Source organism: Dermacentor silvarum, chromosome 8, assembly GCF_013339745.2.
Source record: "Dermacentor silvarum isolate Dsil-2018 chromosome 8, BIME_Dsil_1.4, whole genome shotgun sequence".
Taxonomy (NCBI): Eukaryota; Metazoa; Arthropoda; class Arachnida; order Ixodida; family Ixodidae; genus Dermacentor; species Dermacentor silvarum.
In genome coordinates, this window is record NC_051161.1 from 57,968,125 (window position 1) to 57,991,496 (window position 23,372).

Genomic DNA, 23,372 nt, shown 5'->3' on the forward strand with positions numbered 1-23,372 from the left:
AGCGCTGCCGGAGCCATGTACTTCTAACACCGTGGCCGGAGCTAGTAGAAGCGAGGCGCAGCTGTGGCAGGTGGTTGCTAGGTGACGCGCATGACGTCTTCGCTACGCGAGTTTTTACGAACGCTACGTGGGGACACGAAAAGCTTTAACAGCTCCGCTGTTAATAAGCTAGAAACGTTAAACCTTTGTGACACATTGTACTTAAAATGCTGCCTATTCTGCCAAAGTATAAAATTTCTGAAACGCAGATTTCTCTTGAAAATTGGGAAACCCAGCTAATAACAACAGTGTGATACCTTCGAATACTTCCTTACAGTTTTTTTTTAAGCTGCATTTGGTCAACATGCATTTACCATCGCACATAAACTTGGCGTATTGTTCACCCTATATTCGCAAAATTTGACCGCAGTTGTAGTTGTAACTATAACAGCGCAGCCGTCTATTCTATTGGAAAGTACGACCTTAAACCATTTATTTGGAACATTACCTACATGTTGCCCATACCATACCTCTTACTTTCCCCAGATATAAACAAGATACCTTGTTTAGCTCACCGAGGACACCGGAGAAACAACCTATACGCAACCCGTGTGATGCACGAGAACACATGGGAAAACAAGGGTTTTAGTAATCATCGGCAACACTTGCATTTAAAGCAGAAAAGTGAAAGTTTCGAACGCACTGCGCTTATAATTCTCCCTATTTTCATAAAATTTCAAGTCCGGATTTCGTGCAGTTGTTTTAGGAGTCTGGGAAGTGACGGTATGACACCCTGGAACACTTCAATATATAACTATCTACAAAGGCTGTAATGAACTTACACAGAATAAACACCTATCGCTCGTCACTCAGAACATTGCTTCGTACTTTGAATAAATATAAACACCGTGCCCCACATAGTTTAACGAGTATACTGGGGGGGGGGGGGGGACAACAAATTCCGTTTTTCGAGCACATAAGCAACCTACACAGTTCAAATTTTTGGTACACGTCACCAAACTGTGGCCTTCATTTCTTCAAAATATGAAATACCTGCTGTTCTTGCTCCTGCCAGGAAACAAGTAATAGTGTAGCTCTTACTTAGAAACGGCCTGAAAATGAATTCGATAAAGTCAGAAGTCCCACAGCCCTTTAGAAAAAATTCAGTTCAGTGTTCTATTGGTATTGAAATGACTCTGCGCGTTCGACAAAGGTCATTTTCACGAAGATATACATGAGACATCGTGATTACACAATGAAATTTGGCAGTTAGGCCTGTAAGTGGTTTGATTACATTTTTGATGGTGATAATATATTTAGACTGCAATGCTACGTAGACTATCTTTGGACGGAAATTCAATAGTTCCAGCATGTGATAATCCAACGATTTCATGCAGTAAGGCACACCAATCGTTGGGCGCGGTTGATTATAATACTTTATCCGGACCTCTCCCCTCGCCCGCAGGTTAAATATAGCAAGCCAATTGTTATTTTTATTTTCAAATATGGTTAGGCGGTCCCAAAAAACTTGGCATGATGCAAGTAGCGCATGTGGAAATTTGTTATGGCGGGAACTGTCCAGCGCCAGGATTTCTGCGCAATGCGAGCGTATAAGGCGAATCCTGCACGTCGCCCACTACAGCGCGTCACGAGGAGGCACAAAAGACAATCCTCGCTGCCCAAGCAGGGGATACGTAGTAAAGAAAAACATTACTTAGGTGGTCACTCTATTAAGAAGGAAAATTTTGCTTCAGCTGTAGTTTTGTTGGACTACCCAGCATGTAGCCGAAAGTGCCCGCTTTCAACAGTGTGTGTGTACATAGGTACATAGGTACACCTATGCGTGTGAGTAGGAGTGGGTGTGCGTAGATAACGTGCGAGAAACTTACTATGCAAGTAAGTGACTCTACTTCCTTTTGTAACGAGCGGTATATTCACTCTTAATTGCCAACATTCCGGAGTTGAAGTCCTTTCTTTGGAGGTTACTATACAGCACTGGCGGATAAATTATCTTTTTTTATGGTCGAGGAAAGCAGTGCATCGCGAAGGGCCGGCTGTCCTTATGTAGCAGCGGCGACACAGGTCGATTCCATTCCTTAATATGCAAGTCACCATTTTTGCAGCTAACTACTGCACCCGTCTTCCCTCTAACATTGAGCATTTTGCAGCATGAATGGAGCATAGCGCGTTAGCGAACACCCAGTTGCATTTCCGACAGCATATCGCACAGTAGCAGGGCAGAAGCAGTAATAGTTTCGTATTCGTGCGCATTCGCTGAGGCAATGTATGGCGCGCCGCCAAAAGCGCCATCTCGTTCCTATAGAGTAAACTACTCCGCGAAAAGGGTCAATATGACTCGTGTAAAGGCCGAACTTTTTTTTTTTCACAATTTTGATGAGGTGCGGCCCTTACATGGAACCGAACCATTTGGTACCGCTACTGGTACTAGATGGCGAAAGCCATCTAGTAGCGGCACGCGGAAGTACGCTGCGTGCGAAAGCTTGCCAATGCGCACATGTGTTTTTTTTTGTTTCTTGAAATTGTTTTTTTTCTTTTTCCAAATTTTCAGCTGCCAAGTTTGAGGTGCGGCCCTTACACGAGTCTATAAGGTATACGAGCGATATTGCAAGCTGCACTGGATGCGAAGGCGGAACACCTCGACGAAATCAGCCTTCAGATTTATCCGCCTAACTCAGCAGCTACTTTTTTTTTGAGGCAGGAGATTCGTGAGTGGACGTCCTTTATTAGTGAGGCCGTTTTATACGACTAGTTCGACAAGTGTTTCGGGCCCCTTTAAGAATTTTCACAGCATAGGCGGTGCTGATCGCAACCCAACAAGGGTTGCGATCAGCACTGCCGATCAGTAATACCCATAGTGAAGCAATATAAGTACCTCGGCGTACACATAAACGAAGTAAAGAATTACTCAAGCAACCACCAAGATAATCTGAAAATAAAGGGGAAGCGGAATGCAGCATTAATGAAACACAGAGCACTGTGGGGCCACAATAAGTATGAGGTGGTGCGTGGAATCTGGAAAGGAGTAATGGTGCCAGCGCTAACATTCGCAAATGCCATTATATGCTTAAAATCGGATATATTGGCGGGTTTGGAAGTTAACCAAAGATCAGTAGGCCGGTTGGCTTTGGGAGCACACGGTAATACGACAAATGAGGCAGTGCATGGAGACATGGGTTGGGCCTCTTTTGAAGTCAGAGAAGCACAAAGCAAAATTAGTTTTGAAGAAAGGCTCAGGAACATGGATGAAAATAAATGGGCGGCTAAAGTGCACAAGTATCTCTACATGAAAAGCGTGGACACAGAATGGAGTAAGAGGTCAAGGAAGTTGGCAACCAAGTACAGGATAATCGAAACTGTAAATAGACAACCAGGGGTCATCAGAAAGAAAGTGAGAGAAATAGAGACCGTGAATTGGATGCAAAGAATGGAAACGAAAAGGACAATGGAGATTTACAAGAATGAGAAGAAAGAAATTAGAAGGGAAAATCTGTACAATAACACAAAGGGCAGTGCCTTGCTATTTGAGGCTCGAGCCGGTTGCCTAAGGACGAAAACATATCGGAACAAATATTCGGAACTAGATGAGACATGTGTATGCTGCAGTAAAGATCCAGAGACCACTCAGCACATCCTAATGGAATGCGACGGGATCCACCCAGCGAGAACCGTAGGTAACGTGCAACTCCCAGAAGCGCTTGGGTTTAAAGTGGAAGGAAACATAAACAGATCAGCCGTAGAGATCAGCAAGAGACGATTAGAGTACTGGTGGAAAAAAAGCAGGGAAAAGATGGATACAACCTGATCTCTTAAAATCATAGGCAGCGGTACAAGCTAAATTTTTGAAAAAGGTATACAAAAATGCTAGATAAAGGACATGTGTAGTATACCTGATTAAATCAAGCAGGCTAGGTGACTATTTGTCGCCACCCCGTTTCAAAGGGGATGCCAATAAATCATCATCATCATCATCAAGGTGGTCGTCAATATGTCAGTGCGAACTATTCGGGACTTTAGGTTTTGAGCACCCAAAGTGAGAGGACGCAATCCATCGGGCGCACATGGGTTGTAGTCAGTGGCAAAGCAGAATTATTTTTGGGGGGGAGTGGATGGCAGGGGGGTGGGCTCAAATTTCACTAGGTGAGGGGGTTGGCAGGTGCTTTTTCACGTCCTGTTATGCCAGGTCTCTCTAGTACAAAGAAATTTCGAATAGGGGGATAAACGTGCCCGTGCACTCCCCTTCCTCAGTCTACGACCTTGGGTGGGGTTGCATATACCCACAAAAACATATACAAAAGATTGCAAAAAGGCTGTTGGGGTTTTGTGTATGCAAAAAACCTTAAGTGCGCCATTTCTTTGACTCCCTATTTGGAATTCAAGCCAGGTTTTGCTGCAGCAATCTTCAATGCCTCCTGTCTGGCTCATACAGACTGCCTCAACATGGGGCAGCGCAGCTGGCTGAATGCCATAATCTAGTTTGATTCGGGTTTGTGTAAATGCCCAGAATGAGGCAAGTAAGTTGAACTCGCCATACTCAACTGTTCACTCGACCCGCAACAGCCTATTTAACGTTTATGCAGCAACAACTAACGTCGGTAGTGACGCCACCTACCGAGAGTTGAACTTGCCATACTCAACTGTTCACTCGACCCGCAACAGCCTATTTAACGTTTATGCAGCAACAACTAACGTCGGTAGTGACGCCACCTACCGAGAGCAAAACATGATGGGCACAGCCTATGATCTGCAGGTGCAACCAACATACTTCTAAATGCGAGAGAGGTACCTTAGTGCCATTGTGGTGCTGTTTTAAGATGTGTGCTTACATTTTTAACCCATGCTTCCTGGGACAACAAAATTAGGATGCGCAGCATATGTTGTGTCTTGCTCGATGTCATGATCCCCCAAGTTCAACAGCATACAGTCACCTTCTTCCATGTTCTGCTGGTCAATTATGCGCCTGCTTCAATTAAAAGGAAGCTTTAGCTCGGGCCCAACTCCAATGCTGCCTATTGAAATACATGTAAAATGCAGAAATGCTTTTCAGAGATAACCACTTGGCCTATTTTAATTAAATTTGTTGCATTTGAGAGAGAATGTTAATTTCTAGTGACTGTCGCAAGCGGAATTTCGATTTAGGGCCTGAATTTCTTAAATAGAATTTTCAAACGTTGGTAAGTTTGAAATAAATAGAAGCACTAGGTTTACAAATTCGTACCTGGGAACCTAGAACAGACATCACAGTTCTGTAAACTGCATACATTAGAACATCCAAAGCAGACAAATTTGATAAGTCAATTTATATCTGACGTGAATTTTGTTACATTGTTAACAAGGGTTTTGCAAAAGGTTTACTCACAAATTAGTGGTCTAATTGAGAGCCAGATCAATTTTGTCTGCTTTTGATGTACTATTAGGTGGAACTTAGAGAATTGTGATATCATTTTTCACTGCTGAGTTAGAGTTGCAAACTTGATAGTTTCATTTTCTGAAAATGTGCAATTTTTGCCAATTTTTATTAAAATATTGACTTAAATTAAAAATTCGCAACAAACAGTCACTAGATTTTAACTTTTTCCTTTAACTGCAACAAACCTCATCAAATTTGGTGCAATGGTTGCCGAGAAAAACGATTTCTCCTTTCCCGTCTATTAGGTTATGAGGCCCCGAGATAAAGCTTCCTCTTAATAATAAATGCCGTCACATTCGTAAGGGGGAGGGGGGGTCAAGTAAAGTGTGCTAAGATGCCCGCCATCCGCAGCTCGGTGCAGACAGAACACCAAGTGGAACCATTGGTTTGGAGCAAATGATTTAAGCTTTAACAGCTTTGCATGACATCGAGCAACAGATGGCTGAATAATTGAACGGGTGAGATAAAATGATAAAACATTTATTCAATGAAGCTGGCACATAAGGGCTATTCACAAGCTAAAATATACATATAAGAAACATTTGTTTGTTGCAACAGAGATGTGTGTGCATTGTAGGTACGTGCAAACAGTGCACTCGTTAGGCCGCCAGGGCTGCTGGTGGCACTAGGACACCTTTGACACAAAGAAGTTGACGAACAAAAAGCAATGTGTACTACAGCTGCTGCAAACCTAGAAAGATGTGTGCATTGCGCTGCCTGTGAAAGACCCACATAACAGAAGCATTACTTTGCTTCACCTTTTTTTTAACCACATGGAGTTGCACAAACAGATCTTTGTGTGGTATAGTCACTCTTACATAAAACACCTAGTAATCTGTATTCAAATTATCATATTTTGAACATACCATCAACTGCATAGAAAAAAAGTGCTTGATTTGATGCATTAGGTAGACCTATTATTGGTAAAACGGTATTGCCAAGGCCTTCATGTAAAAATTGAGCTGCAACGAGTTGCGAAATAATAGTTTGGTGTTTGCTTTAACAGTGAATTCTACTGCACACTGTAAATATGGCCATACCAGCTGTACACACATTCAGAAGGAACCAGGATCACAAAACTTGAAAGATGATCATTGAGAACAGGTAATAATGCAGAATGAATACAATAAACTTTGCAAAGCTAGGTGGACACATGAATTTAAAAAGAAATATATGCACAAACAAACAAAGATAGTCAGGTTCACACAAAAAGCATGGCCATAAAAAAAGTATAGGATGCTTGATGCCCCTTTGGTTGCTAATACGCATAGTGTCTTTTGTGGTGAAAGAAACTCCAGAAGATTCTGCAGTATAACATTGGAAGAAACACTGCAAAATAATCTTTTGAAACTGTTTTGATCACCAGGGAGATATTATTTACCACTGTGCACTGTCATTCTTATGTATGTAAAATATTTACATACACAATATCAGGCTTTTGTTAATTTACTTGTCTGAGCAATTACATGAAATTGAATACACTGAATAATTACTTATTAAGCATGTGTAATAGTTCAGTCGAATCAGGTCCATTAATATGCACAAGCACTAGAATTGTAATACCTCATATACAATAAATGAAGCCATTGATAATGCCCTCCCATTAGAGCAATTTATATAACGCCTCATACATTCCTAAAACAGCCATGACATGCAAATTTAGAAACCATTAGCCGATTGCGCAATAATGAAGACGTCCTCCACCATTGGTCACAGAAATTCTGCAACTGAGCATGCAAGCTAACTCCTAGTAATCATTACGAAGTGAGATTCAGCTTGGTTTCAGCTTCTGTACGTACTAGAACAATGGAATACACAAATGTGGTCAATGGAGCAGCTTAACCAAACCACTCTTTCACTATGGTCAACAAAAGTAGCAACAGTGGGTCAAAAACCATGCAAGATGTCCTTAGTGTCTTTAATGAGGCATTTGGTGTCTTGTACAGTGTCGGCGCACAATTTTCTTTTCAGCAGCTAGTATCACAGTCTGTATTGCCCATCTATACTTTATACAGGTGCTCTTTGGTGGAATGTGGAACATGTGACAATCATTTCTTCGTGTGAACATCACTCATCAGCTTCTCGTAATGCTGCAGGAGAGAGAAATATAAATGAACACTGTAAGGTCAAGTTCAAATTTAGGTAATGCTCCAAAGAGTTGGCAGCAAGCCAAACATGATAAGTAGCTGCTATGTGTGACAACAAACTATTGACCCTTTTCACGGCGCAGCCATGGGCTCTGCCATGTTTGATCACGTGGTGACGTGTCCATTGCTTGCCTCAACTGCCTCCGTTGCCTCCTTGTTTACAATGGAAGTGTAGGACGCCGGTGTGGCTTAGAAAACCTCTGTTTTCGGAGATATTGTAGACGGTGACTAGGTGTACGACACGAAGCTTTGATCACAGCTTCAGAGAACATGCAAAAGCGATTTCGGAGCTGATTAAGCTATTCCCAAATGGCGCAAGCAGCGTATAGGGTGCTTGTTCTAAAAGTGGGTCTAAATATGTATTCCAAGCTATTCAAACATTCCGCTCATTAATTCAGTCAGGATTAGTGTGTTTTGCTCTTTGTTCTTACTTTGGCAAATATTTTGAAGCAGTGGCTTGTCAGTTTCTGACTCAGTGAAGTTCCTCGGTGCGGCCACTATCTGATCATTTTCTGCCTAATCGCCCGTGGGTGTGCTCAGTTCCGATAGATTTGTTCTTGCTGTGCACAAAGCTTGAAACTTAGCTGTTTTGTACATTGTAATACCTTGTAGCAAATATATATTACAGCTAGTAACTCGCTTACTCTTGTGGGCCGTCACGATCACATTCAGCTTCGACCATTCGTGCGCCATTGGTGTAGTCCGTCATTTATTGTGCACATACAGTGCGCATATATTCAAGTGTGCGCCCATTCACTTATTCTTGATACGTACAGCGATAGAGTGGGCGTAAGTTTTCCTGCCATTTGGAACAGTTGTGTATAGATAATGTGCGCGCAACTTACTGTGACAGGAAGCGGCGCTGCAGCGTTTGTCATTGTTTAACGAGTGGTACTCACTCTTGCCGACGTTCTGGGGATGAAGCCCTTTCTTTGAAGGTTAGCGATACAAGGCTGGCGGATGGGCAAATTTCTGTATCCTTGAGGAAAGCCGTACATGTCAAAGTGCCAGTAACACGTTTGGACAGTTGCAGCAACGGTCCGCGAACTTGGCCACACAGATTCATTCCATTCCTTAACATACCAGTCACTATTTTTGCAGCCAACTACTGCACACGTCTTCAATCCACATGATTCAATCTAGCATGATTGGAGCACAGTGTGTTAGCGAAAACTCAGTTGCATTTCCGACAGCTGATCGCACAGAAGCAAGGTAGAAGCGGTAATTGTTTCGTATTCGTGCGCGGTCGCTGACGAGACGTATGGCGCGCCGCCGTGAGCGCCATCTCGTTTCTCTAAAACAAACTGTTCCGCGAAAAGGGTCAATAAGCTTGTACAAGTTCCCTGCATTAAACATGGCTGCCAGCACTTAAGGGACAAAATATACATGAATAATTCGCGATCCAATTCCAATCCAATTCGCGATCCTCAATCAAATACATCAGTCATAATCTAATCTGTAAGACCAAATACACAAGAGTGTACAGTGCAGAAGCTGTACAGCAGCAACAAAATACAGTATTGACCCAATTTGCAACTCAATGAGCATCTTGTTCTAGATGCAACTTAACAGCAGTGGCATCAGGATATGCAGAATATTTACTGTGACCCAGACAAGAGTGCTGCATCCTTGTCTGTTCCTGGCTCAGTGTGCACATTTTTAATGTACTTTCATCAACCTAAATAATGAACAAGAAAATCTTTGTTTAGGCAGGACCGTTTTCAACCCTTCCAAGTGGAGCATACAAGGCAGAAATATTGCCTCAGGCGACCATTTTGTTTACCGCATAAGCGGTCTTTCTTGAGGCCTCCTGCAGACTTCCCTTTCATGGCAACTACGTTATCGCCTGACATGGGTCCACACAGGACAGCACACATATGCCATCTCTGCTGCCAACGCAGATGTCCCGGTAACTGGCTCTGTTCTCTATGGCATTATGCAACAAGACAAGTGTTTCCTAAATATCCTCACGGCAACAATATATGCTGTCAAGCGTGTATCATTCCTTTAATAAACTATTGATTTCTTCGAATTGTTCTCTCATTCTAAAGCACATTGTTTTCTTTGGTCTTTTTACCAATTTTCGTACTGAGACTTTATCCACTAAGGGCATTTGCTCTCGTACAATTGAATGGCGAGGTGCACTTATCGCCTAACACCAGCTAGCTATATAATATGCACATGCTTTCATGCAAGAGCCCCATGGGATCTGAAGGGTTTAGATGCTGTGGTTGGTGGTAGCGTTGTGTCTCGTCTCTCCACCACCTGAGCTGACGGTTGCGGGGCATGTTTGTTGCCGAAGTCCACAGCCCATCCTTTGTTGAGAGGTGCTGAAATGTATCCTTTTTCCATAGGTAATATACATTTCGATGCATATACTTGCAAACCAATATAAAAATTTTAAATTAAATTCTGGAGTTTTACGTGCCAAAACTACAATTTGATTTTGAGGCACGTTGTAGTGGGGGGGCTCCGGATTAATTTTGACTACCTGGGGTTCTTTAACATGCACCCAATGCACGGTACAAGGGCGTTTTAGCATTTCGCCCCCATCGAAATGCGACCACCGTGGCTGGGATTTGATCCCACGACCTTGTGCTTAGCAGTGCAACGCCAAAGCCACTAAACAACTTATTTGTGACTACTTTCACTGTTCCTATTGCCCTCAGCTGCCACAGCTTCTGCGGTAACCTAGTTTGGTTCAGAAATCAAATATTACAATGTTTTATCTTTAGAATCTGAGGAACATCATCAGCCTTCTAACAGTCCTGAAGAACCTGTGTCCTTGCCGTTCGGCCTATGCATGCAATAAACCAAAGGTCTCGATCACGTAACCTGAATTTCACAACTACAGGAAAGCTTATCAGCTAAACATTTACATGCTGTTACATCAAATCAAGAAAAATTTGGATTGAAGTTTCCTTCCAGTATATTATACCAACAGAGTTCATATGCTAAAAAGCTCACAGCCCAGAAAAATGCCCAATTAATGTTTTTTGCTGTGCCTGACATAAATTCTTAAAGAGACTCTCAAAGTGATGGCTGATTAGAATGAAAAGGAATCGCATACACACACACCTACGATTTCATCCCGAATTCTGCTGCACAGATCAAAACTCACAATGAAGTGAAAATGAAAGTTAGCACTGTACACTGCTCATTCATTTACTTGCAGTAAATTTGCGCTTTCTTTATTTAACATTGCTAAGCAATTATTGAAGTCCAATGAAACAGCGACTTTGGCTGCTATTATCCCGAACTCTGGCTAAAGATAAACTTTTTTTTTACTGTGGAAGCCTTTACGAAAAACAATCTAGACAATATTTTAGGCGTTTATTTATACGACATCTCTATCGTTTATTGTTAAAGTGGAGCTTAGCAGCACTATACCATAAACCATGCAACTGGTATGAAAAGTGGGTCACCTGGCTCCTCCAAGTTAAACGTCTCACCTGGAGAAACCAAAAATGTGAAGATAGGTGGGCATGCCTCTGGGGGGTATTGTTTACATTGTGTTTGTAACACTACCTCGCAACGTAAAACACATCAAGAGCACCACTGTAATCTTGATTTGCACTGTTCGTACATGAGCTGTGTGCATTACGAAACTAAGGGTTGCCTTTACTTGAGCTGCTCAACACTTCATTTTCAGAATCATATTAATCATCAGTGAAGTCAGCTTTTCTTCTCTGTGCCGAAGAAAACAGAGCTAGCTGCAGTTTCTGGCAGCACCAAGTAGCCAATACACATTTTACTCTCTCTGCCTTAACAAACTCACTCCTGCTTGTGCTGTGCCATCTACCAGAAGTACAGCAAAACTCAGATGAAATCAGTTCATCCATGGCATTGGAAGGAAATGATAAGTATTGTTGATGGGCTAAGCTCATCCTTGCTTACTTTTATCAGAATTGTAAAGATGAACCAAGCTCATCTATGGCATAAAGGGGTTTAAACTGAAATTCTTCAATGTTACCGAAATGTCTACTAATTAGTACATTGTTTCTAAATATGCACCCACAAATGCTTTTTGCACTCCACCTTCAAAGCACACAAAGCTAATACTGCAGTGACCAATCACATTCTACTTAAGTGCTGATGCAAAGCGTTGGCAGCTAAAATAATATTCTGTCCTATGATTTTCGTTTAACGAGAACACTCGCACAACACAAGAATGTTTAAAACAAAGTGTAGATGGACGAAGCATCGCAAGATGTCGCTACCTGCTTTGCTACTGCCATCCATGGCTCCAGTGACCCAGTAATCCATAAACAATATAAAGTTTACGGGCAAGCTATAACTCTCTATTGCTATCCTCCTCTAATCTCACTGAGCTGATGCAATGAATGTAGAGAAAAGGATGTACAGACCCTTGACTAGTTTTAGGTAGTTATGAACTGGCTTACTCTCATGGCTGGTACACCGTCACCAACTTTCTAACAGTCCTGAAGAACATGTGTCCTTGCCGCTAGGCCTATGCATGCTATAAACCAAAGGTCTCAATCATGTAACCTGAATTTCACACCTACAGGAAAGCTTATCAACTCAACATTAGCTTTTTGCTGTCACTTTACAACTTTTACAACAAACTTTGATTGCCTGATGGTTTGGCATGGTCAAAGTGCTTGTACTCTCCCTGCTGCCGATTCTTTCTCATATCAACCAAATGATTCAACTTACATTCTGTAATAACTTTCCTGATATACTAATTGACCATATTGAAATTGCAATCTTTTACAAACCTTCAATATGGCCATGTCACAATTGGTAAGCTGCTTCTGCTTGGCAAATGCCTTGGATTCTGTTTTCCGGGCACTGGCAGTCAGCAGGACCCATGTGTGAGCCACATACTCAATGTCTGCAAGCACGCTGGTAAAAAGAAATAATAATAATTATAATAAATAAAATTACAAAAATTTAAAAAGGAAACACTTAGTTTCATTTTGTATTTTCGTCAGTAAACAAATTATGGGGTTTCGCACCCCAAGACTACACTGTGGGCTATGAAGCACAACGTAGCGGATAGATCCAGGTTAATTTAACCTAGGCCACCTGGCATTTCTCAACATGCATCAAAACTTCAGTAAACAGGATCTTTCCATAGTGCCCTTATCTTATTGCTTATTAAATGGGACACTAAGCAGAAAAACAAGTTAAGTTGTATTATAGTAAATTATGCTTCTACAATAGGTGGTGTCCAAATCCACGGCCCATAGGGTGGGCGCCGTCCCGGAGCCCAGCACCCGGAGTCCACAGGCCCCCGCAGATGCAGAACGAACGATAGGTGACCACATCACCATGATGTGCCAGCTCATCGTGACATCATGAATTTTGACAGCATCTGCTTTGGCTTAGTTAATGTTTTATTGGCAATAATGGACTACATTGCGTTCTACATAAGCCAAAGAGTGAACTTGGCAAGATTGAAGAACTTGCTGAGCCACAGTGGCACAAAAAAGCGACAGAGAAATCCGTGACGTGCCACTGACATGCTGGCTGTGGGGTTTAAGTACGAAATTCAAGAAATGAAACTTTGACATTCAGTTTCTCTTCTATTAGTCAACCTCTTCCTGCCAAATTAAGTACTGTTTCAAAGAAACCTTCAGCTGTCTAAATTCATTTAGTGTTTCACTTTAGTGAAACATTGCAAAGTTTGCAAATTTTGACTGCATCAGTGCAAGAAGATAAAGTTCCCTAAGTAAACCATGGATTACGCACACTTTTTTGCCAAAAATCATGAGCCATTCCACTCTGTGAAGGTGGATGACCAGCGAAGCTGTTTAGCACACAACACAGAGGTGACACAGAATGGGGAGGCCGCGTATAGTCCGGACTCCCGAGGAGCAACACGCCTACGAAGAGTGACAGCAGGAACAGAGACAAGAATGCAATCGTCGCTGGGAGACCGCACTACACGCGGCCTGTCTCCCCATTACGACGAGAGAAGAAAAGTGAAATTCAAAATGGATAACGGAACCTTGTCTTATATACATGTGCAACGGTGCCGCCACTTTGCAACAGCAGCAGGAAACTGGGCACGCAAGCAGTTGGAACGTCGACAAGGAGAGGGTGGTGTGAACATAGACATGACCAACGTAGGTCAACCTTTTGGGCCAAGATCCGACCGTGGTATCTGTTGTTACCCTTGTTCCTGGGACCTCTTTGGGTCCCAGGTATGACAAGGATAGTTCAAGGGCATGTTACAGGTCCCGGAGCCCACCACCCGCAGTCCACAGGGGTGCCATTGCGCTTGTACCCTTTCTGCGCTATCACCAGGGTCGGCCCACATTTTTGCACATGCACATGAAAAATGCACAGAAGCCTAGCCATAAATAGCTTCGCTGTAAAAATATGTTGGGCTCTGCTTTAGCTGCAACACAAACATGCTTCAGTGTGTTCGTAAGTTCAATGGTGTTTGGAGCAATGTGGCAGTACCTTGAGATCACAGCTAGTAGGGCTTCATTTTCTTCAAGCAGTCGTATCCTCTGGCTTGTCTGCTTAAGGAGGGCACCCTACATTGCCAGCACAAAGATGAATTTTTTGTTAAATACACTAATTAATAAATCTCTCAGATGAGCACTTTCGAGCACAGTTGACTCTATGCAGATCAAACTCAATTTGAATTGTGAACTCCCATAAAACTGCTAAAGCGTTCCATGTAAAAACTGCGCAATAAAATGTGGACAAAAACAAGGCACACAGATGAACGCAGTGGACAGACAGTTTTATTAAGTTATGATAATTTGTTTGACCGAACGTATAACGGCTACGACCTGCTACATGCATGTTTTGGAGAGTATTTGGGCAAAGGTCCCACACACTGTCATCCCATGACCTAACCTAAACAATGTGCTGCCATCTGGTAAGCAGGAACCAAAGCACATTTATAGTAATGGTAGGGGTTATTTTTTAAAGTCTAAAGCCTCCAAAAACAGTTATCTAACAAACTAAGAAAAATCATTGCTAACACTTTGTTAGACAAGCAAAATCTGAATAAGTGGCAATTTATTTCCACATTTATAATTTGTAAAGGCAACAAAGGCCCCGGCAGCACTAGCAAACTTAGTTTGAGATAGGTGCCATGTGTGGCCTTTCATTAGAATAGCTACACAAGCCATCCAAAGCCTATAAATGCTAAACCAAAAAGACAGCATGCGCATATATAATCTGCAAAGCCATCTATTGCTTCCATAGCATGTGCAGTTCAGATTGCTTTTTAGTAGTGTTTGAAAGGGTTTTGCATATTAGCCTCTTCAGGTACTAATAAACTCTGTCCATTTAAAATTTATTTTTGCTACATAACTTGTATCTGCAGAACGAATTAAGAATTTTCAATTACAGTCGACTTCCGTTAGACCCTGACGGGACCAACAAAATTGATCGAATTATCCGGCGGGTCGAATTAAACAAGATGCAGAAAAGACAGCAAAGCACACTGCTACTTCATTTGGCAGTATTTGCCTGATTCTAACACGCTGCCGAATTAAATGCTTTTTATACGTCTCAATAGAAGACTAACGTACAAATGACATTAAAGCTCCTAAACCAAGTAGAAATTAGCGTGCACCCAATTTTTTAGCAAGAAAATGGGCAAGGGCCTATCTAATATAGGTTGCACACTGGCAGCTGGCTTCCTAAAGTCAGCTTCGCCGCACAGTTTTTAAAGTTAGTTTCGCCTCAATACACTCGTGTTACGCTGGAAAGGCTACAAACGCCTCGAAGGGGGTTTTGGTTTCGTATCCGATTTCAACATGCAGGCAATTTTTGAACCAGCTTTCTTGGAAAAAAAGAAAAAAAAAAGATGTGCGTTAGCATTGGGTAAATCTGTGATCAGATATTGTGAGCTACAGTTATTGCTTGAAAATCTTCCTAGGGCAAGCCAAAAATAGGCGTTTTCAACAGGAGATGACGTGTTCAATGCATTCACTGTCCCCTAAGCTCTGCCAAGATATGCTGCTACTGACAGGGGTCCCTACTGGTGTCACCAAAGGTGTGAGTCACGCGTGTACATTTAGCTGGTCAAGTTCTAGTTATTCATCGAAGGCCAATTTCAGAATTGAAATAACAAAAGCTTGGGCTCAGAGAAAAACATTAGTGCTGTCTGGGACTTTCTGTTGGGATCAAATTAACCGAAAAAATCAAATTAACCGGAGTCAAATTAATGGAAGTCTACTACAGTCGACGACCGATAATTCGAACTTCACGGGGAACGTAAATAAGTACAAACTTTTGAATGTCCAAAAGAACGAATGTGACCAAAAAAGATAATTTTATTTACGTTTTATTGCCCCTGTGCAATGAAGAAGTAGTCAACTCGTTGCTGCATACACTTCCGCTTATGTGCAAATGTGCAACCAAGTACGCCTATATTTCTGCCGGTTTTCTGTTGTCGCTGTACGCTGATGCAAGGACTGCAAAGGCTTGAGTCAGATCCGCACAGCACATCATCAGCCGAGTTAGAGTAGCTGTTTGACGGTGGGAGAACTTGCTCAATTATTTCGTCATCGTTCAGTTCAGCACACAACACTGCGTTGTCGACGTCTGCAAAGTCTTCAAATGTAACGGCAGCAGGAATCGACACACCACAGCCTAGCAGGTCATTGTGATGTGTAGTGCGCGACGGTGATGTGTGGTACACGACGCGGTGCGGTGCATTTAAACAAGGAGCAGACGACAAGTAGTGCGCGCGCCTAGGCGAATTCTATGCTAATTGAAAACGACAACGCCGAAGACCGTCCGGCGCGTGAACACGCGGCACAAGAAAAGAAATCAAAAGAAAAAAAAAACAATCCAATCACAAAAGAACACGGAGCCTCGAGCAGCCAATGAGAAATCGACAAATCGACCAGAGCAGCAGAAAAAGGAGCCGCGCTGGCAGTAGGGGGAAGGAGTTCCAGAAGCGGCACCAGGAGAAGGTCGGCCACCGGACCGGGAGTTGAAGACGGCCGTCGGGTTCCGGACCCGAGCCACCAGGACTTCACCCGGCTGGGGCCTCCTGCCAACCCATTTCTGGGCGTCGCCATTCCATCCGTTGGGGAAATGCTGCTGCCCGAGGTCGGTGAGCGTCTACGCCCGTGGGCAGAACGAGAGCTGTTGGGCTACGGGCCCGAGCTCCACGACCAGCTGCCCGGCCAGAACGCCGCCGCCGTCAACCCGTGCTGCCAAGCCGCCTGCCTTCCCGGGCATCGCCACCCTGCCCGATAGTCAACTGTTGCTGCCCGAGGCTGGTGAGCGTCTGCGCCCGTGGGCAGAACGTGAGCTGTTGGGCTACGAGCCCGAGTGCCACGACCAGCTGCCCGGCCAGAACGCCACCGCCGTCTTCCCGTGCTACCGAGCCAGAGCTGCCACGCTCTGGCAGCCTGTACGACGGTCCGATACAGCGACCTTTTGGTGAGACCAACAACGCTTCTCTCGTCGTCTCGTCTCCACTGCTTCGCGTCGAGACTGTAGTGCATACTCACACCCGCAGCCTGCCCGAACTTGCCTCATACCATTAGCGTTCTAGCTACATGTTTTCATGTTATCTTTGTGTGTTTGGTTTAGGGTTTTCTTTTCGTTCTAGTTTTATTAAAAGTTTGTGTGCTTTTCAACAAACGGCTTTGTCCTCGATTGGGTTCTGGGAGGCTCCGCCTCAGAGAACCGCCAGAAACATTAACACAAAAGAACCTGCTCATCACAGTCATCAATGATGTCCGCATTTGAGCTCGTTGTGGCACGCGGCAGTTCAGGCTCTTCAGTGGCAGAGTCGTGGTCATTCGGACTGCGACTCAAGACTCATTTGGAGTCAGACTGCGAGGGGACCATTGGTGCCATTTGACGCGGCCTGTCGATAACTTCACGAGAAAGGCTTCTGGGAGTCAGCAGAGCGCTGTCTAGAACGCCAGCTAAACAAACAGAATGGTGAGAGCGGGCCATACGCTGGGATGCCAGAATAGGATGTGATGATCGCGATGTTGATGCGACCTAACAATTCAGGCAAAGCCTCCAAGATCAGCATTTGTACTTTAATCTGAGGCCTAGTGCTGGGACCGAGACAAGGCCTCAGTGATTACCAGTTTTACGTGTAATCTTTGAGGCCATACTTTATGTCTCATATCTCTGAGGCCATACTTCATGACTCATCGAGGTTGCCAGAGGAGATAATGGTGGCAGAATCCGCGTTCACTACAGTCACGGACGGAGTCAGGATAATCGAATGTAGAGCTGGCGGCTGTCTGAAATATCGGTCATCTTTACACATTAAGTCTACAGGGCCATTGGTGGTGCCGCGAAGCTGTCCAAATTACCGAGCATGTCCAGATTATTGGTGTCCGATTTATCGGTCGGCGACTATATTTAGTGAGTTTAGTCAAGTACACAGAATGCTGACTGTATGTGTAAATGCTCCACGCAAATGTCAGATGTGAGGACATCAACTATTCATGTCTAGCTTACTACTTGGAAAGCACCTATCCAGCCACTTGAAAAATATGCCTGATGTAAAACAAATGTGAAAAACAATGAAAGCAATGAACCCATTACATGACGACATGCTCACACCAAGAGCAAACACCCAGCCATCTACCTTCCTATTTGTTTTACTGAAATACATTACACATATTATTCAAACTTCCAGCAGAGGTCCAATCATAGGTGTTTCAATATGTGTGCCACATGTTTTATTTATTGTATTTTCATCAATGATTTTACTTTTTATGCACTATCTTGACTGCACAATTGCACACAGAGCACCTGAAGGCACTATACTAATGCTGCCAACTTTCAACCCCACTCAACTTTGACATACAATCTTCAGTGATGCTCGTGCTTTGATTGCACAAGACAGGTTTGATGCACATTAAGTTCACTGAGGATTGAAACTGCCCTTATGACAAGTTCGTGTTAAAATTTGAAACAGCACAACAAGACATTGCCGCAATATAGTAAACAGCGCTGAAAAAAAGAGCACAATCGGTAATCACCACATAACTAGCTTATCAACGATATGATGAATGACAACATGTAGTAATTACCATGACCCTTTCTTGAGAGGGCTTAATATCAGCACAACCTAGCAAGGATCTCAGTTTAGGCAGCTGATTTACCACTTGCATGCATTTGTTACAGGAAGTGATTGCAACAGTGAGCATCTAGGTTTTTGCGAAAGCAACATTCTGAGCCATGCCTTTGTTGCGCCAGAATACATTTTCTAAACTCTGTTACAGAAGAATGGGATCACGATCACATGCTCAGAAGATCAGAAGCTCACTCACACCATAACAAGGACCAGTGAAGTCACTAGTTTCAACGTTGAGCACGGAAGCCTTTTTCTGAAAAGAATAAAATAGGAAAAGCATGTCAATATAAGCATGAGCCAAGGGACAGTGGAATGACCTTCGTACCAATCTCTACTACATTTAAAGTTTTATATAAATAGCAAGGTCACAAAGCACAGACAGGTTTCAGAATGCAAGCAACATTTAGCTCTCACAGACACTACAGCTTTGACTTTCAAGACATGAATGCCATGACATGAATGTTCTCGCACAGAGGAAAATCAGCACTGTCCAAAGAAGTAAACAGATCATTGATATAAGATGATGAAGATTCGTTAGCTAGGGGCTTCTAGTAATGACAGGGTTATTGCAGTAGTGCTTTTGACTAAAACAACATTGAATTTTACAGTTTGAACTACTTTTGACCTACGTTCTTTCTAGCATTGTGACTAATTTTCTATTTTATCACAGTAAAGGCTCCAGTGCAACAAGCCCAGTTCACTCACCCTGACTGAAGACGGTAGCCCAAAGTCCTTGGCCCGATGCTCGTCAACATAACCAATTACCGCTGTAGCATTTAGGCACGAGTTGTCCAGTGAATCAAACCTCTGGTCCTCAAACCACAGAAAATCACTGAAATAAAGAACATACAAAGGAGCATCAAATGAAAGGAGAAATGGTTATCAATTTGAAAGTAGCACCAAATCTAAAATTATTTTTTTCCCTTTCATAAGCTACCACTACCGTGTATATCCCGAAGGACTGATTCAATTATTAAGCATGAAATGCATGCAAGTTATTTTTGCGGCACTCACTAAACAATGCTCACCTAATTCCACCATGCTCTTAACTTTGCAGCTTTGACAGATTGGTTGATGTGCCCAGTTCAGTGTCAAAAGAACAAACAGCTAATGACTAAACAAGTGAAAAACACAAGCCTCTGTGCTTCGTGCCCACACAGAAGTTCTGCCTTATTTCTTTACACTTTAGGAAAACAGCTGGCTCCCTAGGCCTCCTGCACAGCTAGCACCTTTTAGTGCCAAACGTCTGGAAGTGCAAACGACACAAAAAGTCAGTCCGTAAAATCACAACCAAGCTTTGAGTCCATGAAACAAAGGTGTGCTGCAGAATTTCTGGCCCAGCTGATTACTGTCTGAAAAATATCCATCAGTTTATAGAAAGAGCACAAACCATCTGAAATCTCTAACTGTTGGAGTGACAAGAGAAGCAAATACTGTGCGACTTAAGAGTTTGAATATAAGCAGTTGAATTGGGAGATTACGGTCCTGAAAATAAGCATTTGTTCAGAAGCGACAAAAGATGATTTAGCTCAGAAAACTGCAAGTGAAAAATGCCCATTTTGTGGAAGACAACAGATCAACAGAGAAAATGCCTGGAGATATGGCCTCATTGGCAAGGCTGAACAGAGGGAGTGCCACACTCCAGCAAATAATATAGCACCAAGAATATAAAGATAGCAAAATTGCATCTTCCTTTGTGTTTAAATGTAATGTAAATACTACTGTAAATAAATAAAGTCATTCATATCATCAATGCTGCACTGCCTATTGCACCAACAAAGTGATGTGACGCAGTAGGATCAATGCATTTGTCTGTAGGAACATTGGCCCAGATTGCATTTTCGTTCCAGTCCAAATGCGATTTAGTAATTATTACAAGTTCTTTTTACTATCAATGGCTTACTACTGTTTACTAGCTATACATTAGGCACAGGACATCACTAAGAGTTAGTTTCACACATTTAACAGTAGTGGTCCGCGCTTTAATGGTACTGTTATATGTTGCCTTCAATCAGAGTAAGGAGTGACTAGTCAACTGACCCGAACCGCCGGGGTGCGAAGAGAGCCAAAACCTTGGCACTGGCAGCAACCTCATGTGCACTGAGCGGCCTGCCCACCACAACTATTGGCCGACCCATCAGCAACGAGTAAAGGATGTCCTCCACTTTGACCCGTCTATTCAGCACTTGAAGAAATATTGCTTCTGCAAAAGCACAACAAAAAGAGCACACATAAAGCTCCGAGCACAAAACAGAGTGCTTTGACAAGCAAAAACGATAGGCTATCGAAGCAGTACCCAGGCGCTTCAATGAACAGTGATGGCTGTTCCCCACTTGCCCTTTGGAACAACTCGTTCTTATGCTTCATTGCCATGAGTTAGTATGGTTATCTAGTTTCTACGGTAAACTCAAGTGTCGCTCAAATCCATGTAAAGAAATAGCTTCTGCTGTTAAGTGTCGCACAAATGTTCTACCTTGGTGCTTATTACCATTATAAACTGGCTTCAAACAGTGTGTTTATGAGGGATAAGCTAGCACGTTCATGAGATACAGTTGAGTGCAGTATAGTCAAACTGTTTACAAGATGGGCACATACACTGTGTCTTTCAGATCACTCTTACTATTATGACAATACTCCTTTTAATATCAAAGAGCAAGCACAGTTTTGTGGTAACAGTGGTATAGTATTAGGTTAAAAGAAATATGCCTGCACTGCACAATCAGGCAATTTCCACAAAGGTACCCGGAGCAACTAGGATGTTGTGTAAGCTAATTGGTTTTGCTTTGCAGCCTATGGCCGTATGGACATGTTGAAAACTGAAACTACCCATGCTAGTTATCACTGTAAAATGGCAAAAATGAAGGTACAATGCAACTTTTTTTTTTTTTTTTGCTACAAGAAACATCTAGCATGACAATAATGTTGGAGTTGCATGGACGAACAAGTAATAAAAACTGAAGACTTTTCTTTCCCTATTCTTTCTGAATGTGTGCCTGAATATCTTTTCTGAAGCAGGACAGTAAACCAACTGGCCTATGCAATTAATAGCTACAGTGCTGTGGCTCATAGGCTCTTTCTAGTAGCAACTATAAAGAAAAGCGTGGTTATGGTATGGCAACTTAGTTTCGAGGCCTTTATCTTGCATATATGAGATAAAACCAAATGACATTCGTGCTGGAAGTTCGAGCTGAATTAGACCACATACATAATTTGGAAAGAAAAGTAAAAGTGGAAATGCCTCGAACTTTTCTTGCAGTACAGGTTCCTATTAACAGGCGAGAAGTGCGTACTAACCAGACCCATCATGCACACAAGTCTGCAAAGCATCCCACTGTTTTTCGAGCGTTAGCCCATGCCTGCAAGTCAGGAAAGAAAAAAAGCAACAGATGATTGAAACAACACTATTTTTTTTATTATTATATTATCTGTAAGTGAAAGAGTAAACAAGTCTGCAGAATGCATAACTAGACACATTTAGAGCACCTTTCTTATGCACCAGCTCTTTTCTCAATAGCAAGAAATTTGGCAAACATCTTTTTAAGCAACCATCTCCATCACTGTATCCTTAGGTCCCCTAGAGGGCTAGGGGGACGGAACAATACACAAATGGCAACAGATGCCACAAAAGTGTTACCAATACTTTTGAGCGGGTGCTTTGTACAGTTAAGTACCCTGTATGTTACCTTTACCTATATTACTAGGACTCGTACCCATGCTTTCCTACGGCTAGTACATGCCACCTCCATAAGAGGAAACTTTAGCTCGGGTTGGGCTGTATAGCGCAGAGGGAATGACTACAAAAAGAAGGGCAAGACGACACACAGAGCACTCTGTGTGTCTCACGAACCAACAAGCCCAAATTTTGATTAGCTCGGGGGCTACCACCCAAATTTATGGGAAGAGAGAAATTATTTTTTCTCAGCAACTACTGCACAGAACTTAATGAGGTTTGTTGCAAACGAACGAAAAAGTTGAAAGCTAGTGACCGTAAGAAGCAGATCCTTATTTAGATCATCAATTTTGTAACAAAAAAAGGTTGAAAATTGAAAGAGACTCAAGTGTCAAGTTAACAACTCTGTAACTCGGCAATAAAAACAAATGATATCACAATTCTGTAAACTGCACCTAATAACACACCTAAGCCAGACAAAATTACTGTATTATACTCCAATCTGAAATATGGTGCTAATTTGAGAGTAGGACTATCGCGAAACCTTTATAAGCATCCAAACTTGTCCGCTTGAGATGCTATAACCGATCCAGTTTACATAACTGGCAGTATCTGTTTTCGGTATAGAGTTTCAGATTTGTAAACTTCATGCTTATATTTTTTCAAACTTACCAATTCTCTTACCGTATTTTCGGGGCTATAAGTAGCACCTTTTTTGAAGTCGCACCCCCCTCAAAATGACAGTTTTTCCGAAAAGAAATGAAAAAAAAAAGAAAAAAGTACCGTAAAAACCCGCGTATAATACGGACCCGCATATAATACGAGGTGTCATTTGGGGATAGCAATAAAAAAAAAAAGTTTTCACCCGCATATAATGCGAGCGAGGAAAACCCACAGAAAGCATTTACAATCTAATCTCGTTAACTCGAACACGCCTAATTCGAACTGACGCTGTGGTCACGTCAAAGTTATGTGTATTACTATGGGTGAAAATGCCCGGTAATTCGAACGCGAAAGCATTTGCAACGGTTAATTTGAACATATGGCGCACCGACAATGCCCTCAGCAGCGCTTCAAATCACGCGGCGGCGCCTC

At 42.6% G+C, this 23,372-nt stretch overlaps 1 protein-coding gene across 7 annotated transcripts in view; it reads right to left on the reverse strand.

Annotated features, from left to right (window-relative positions):
* Positions 1 to 5,871: 5,871 nt before the first annotated feature.
* Positions 5,872 to 23,372, reverse strand: part of LOC119461279 (uncharacterized) — a 463,000-nt gene continuing 445,499 nt past the window's right edge. For 6 of the 7 annotated variants that reach the window (XM_049672342.1, XM_049672341.1, XM_049672339.1 and 3 more), the window contains 7 exons: positions 21,902 to 21,963; positions 20,648 to 20,810; positions 19,313 to 19,439; positions 18,804 to 18,860; positions 13,987 to 14,063; positions 12,294 to 12,420; positions 5,872 to 7,497 (listed from right to left, as the gene is read on the reverse strand). In XM_049672342.1, the coding sequence (XP_049528299.1) occupies positions 7,456 to 7,497; positions 12,294 to 12,420; positions 13,987 to 14,063; positions 18,804 to 18,860; positions 19,313 to 19,439; positions 20,648 to 20,810; positions 21,902 to 21,963 (655 nt within the window). In that variant the 3' untranslated portion in view covers positions 5,872 to 7,455. Of the gene's footprint in view, positions 7,498 to 12,293; positions 12,421 to 13,986; positions 14,064 to 18,803; positions 18,861 to 19,312; positions 19,440 to 20,647; positions 20,811 to 21,901; positions 21,964 to 23,372 lie in introns of those variants that run through there. The other variant, XR_005193959.2, reaches the window with a different exon arrangement.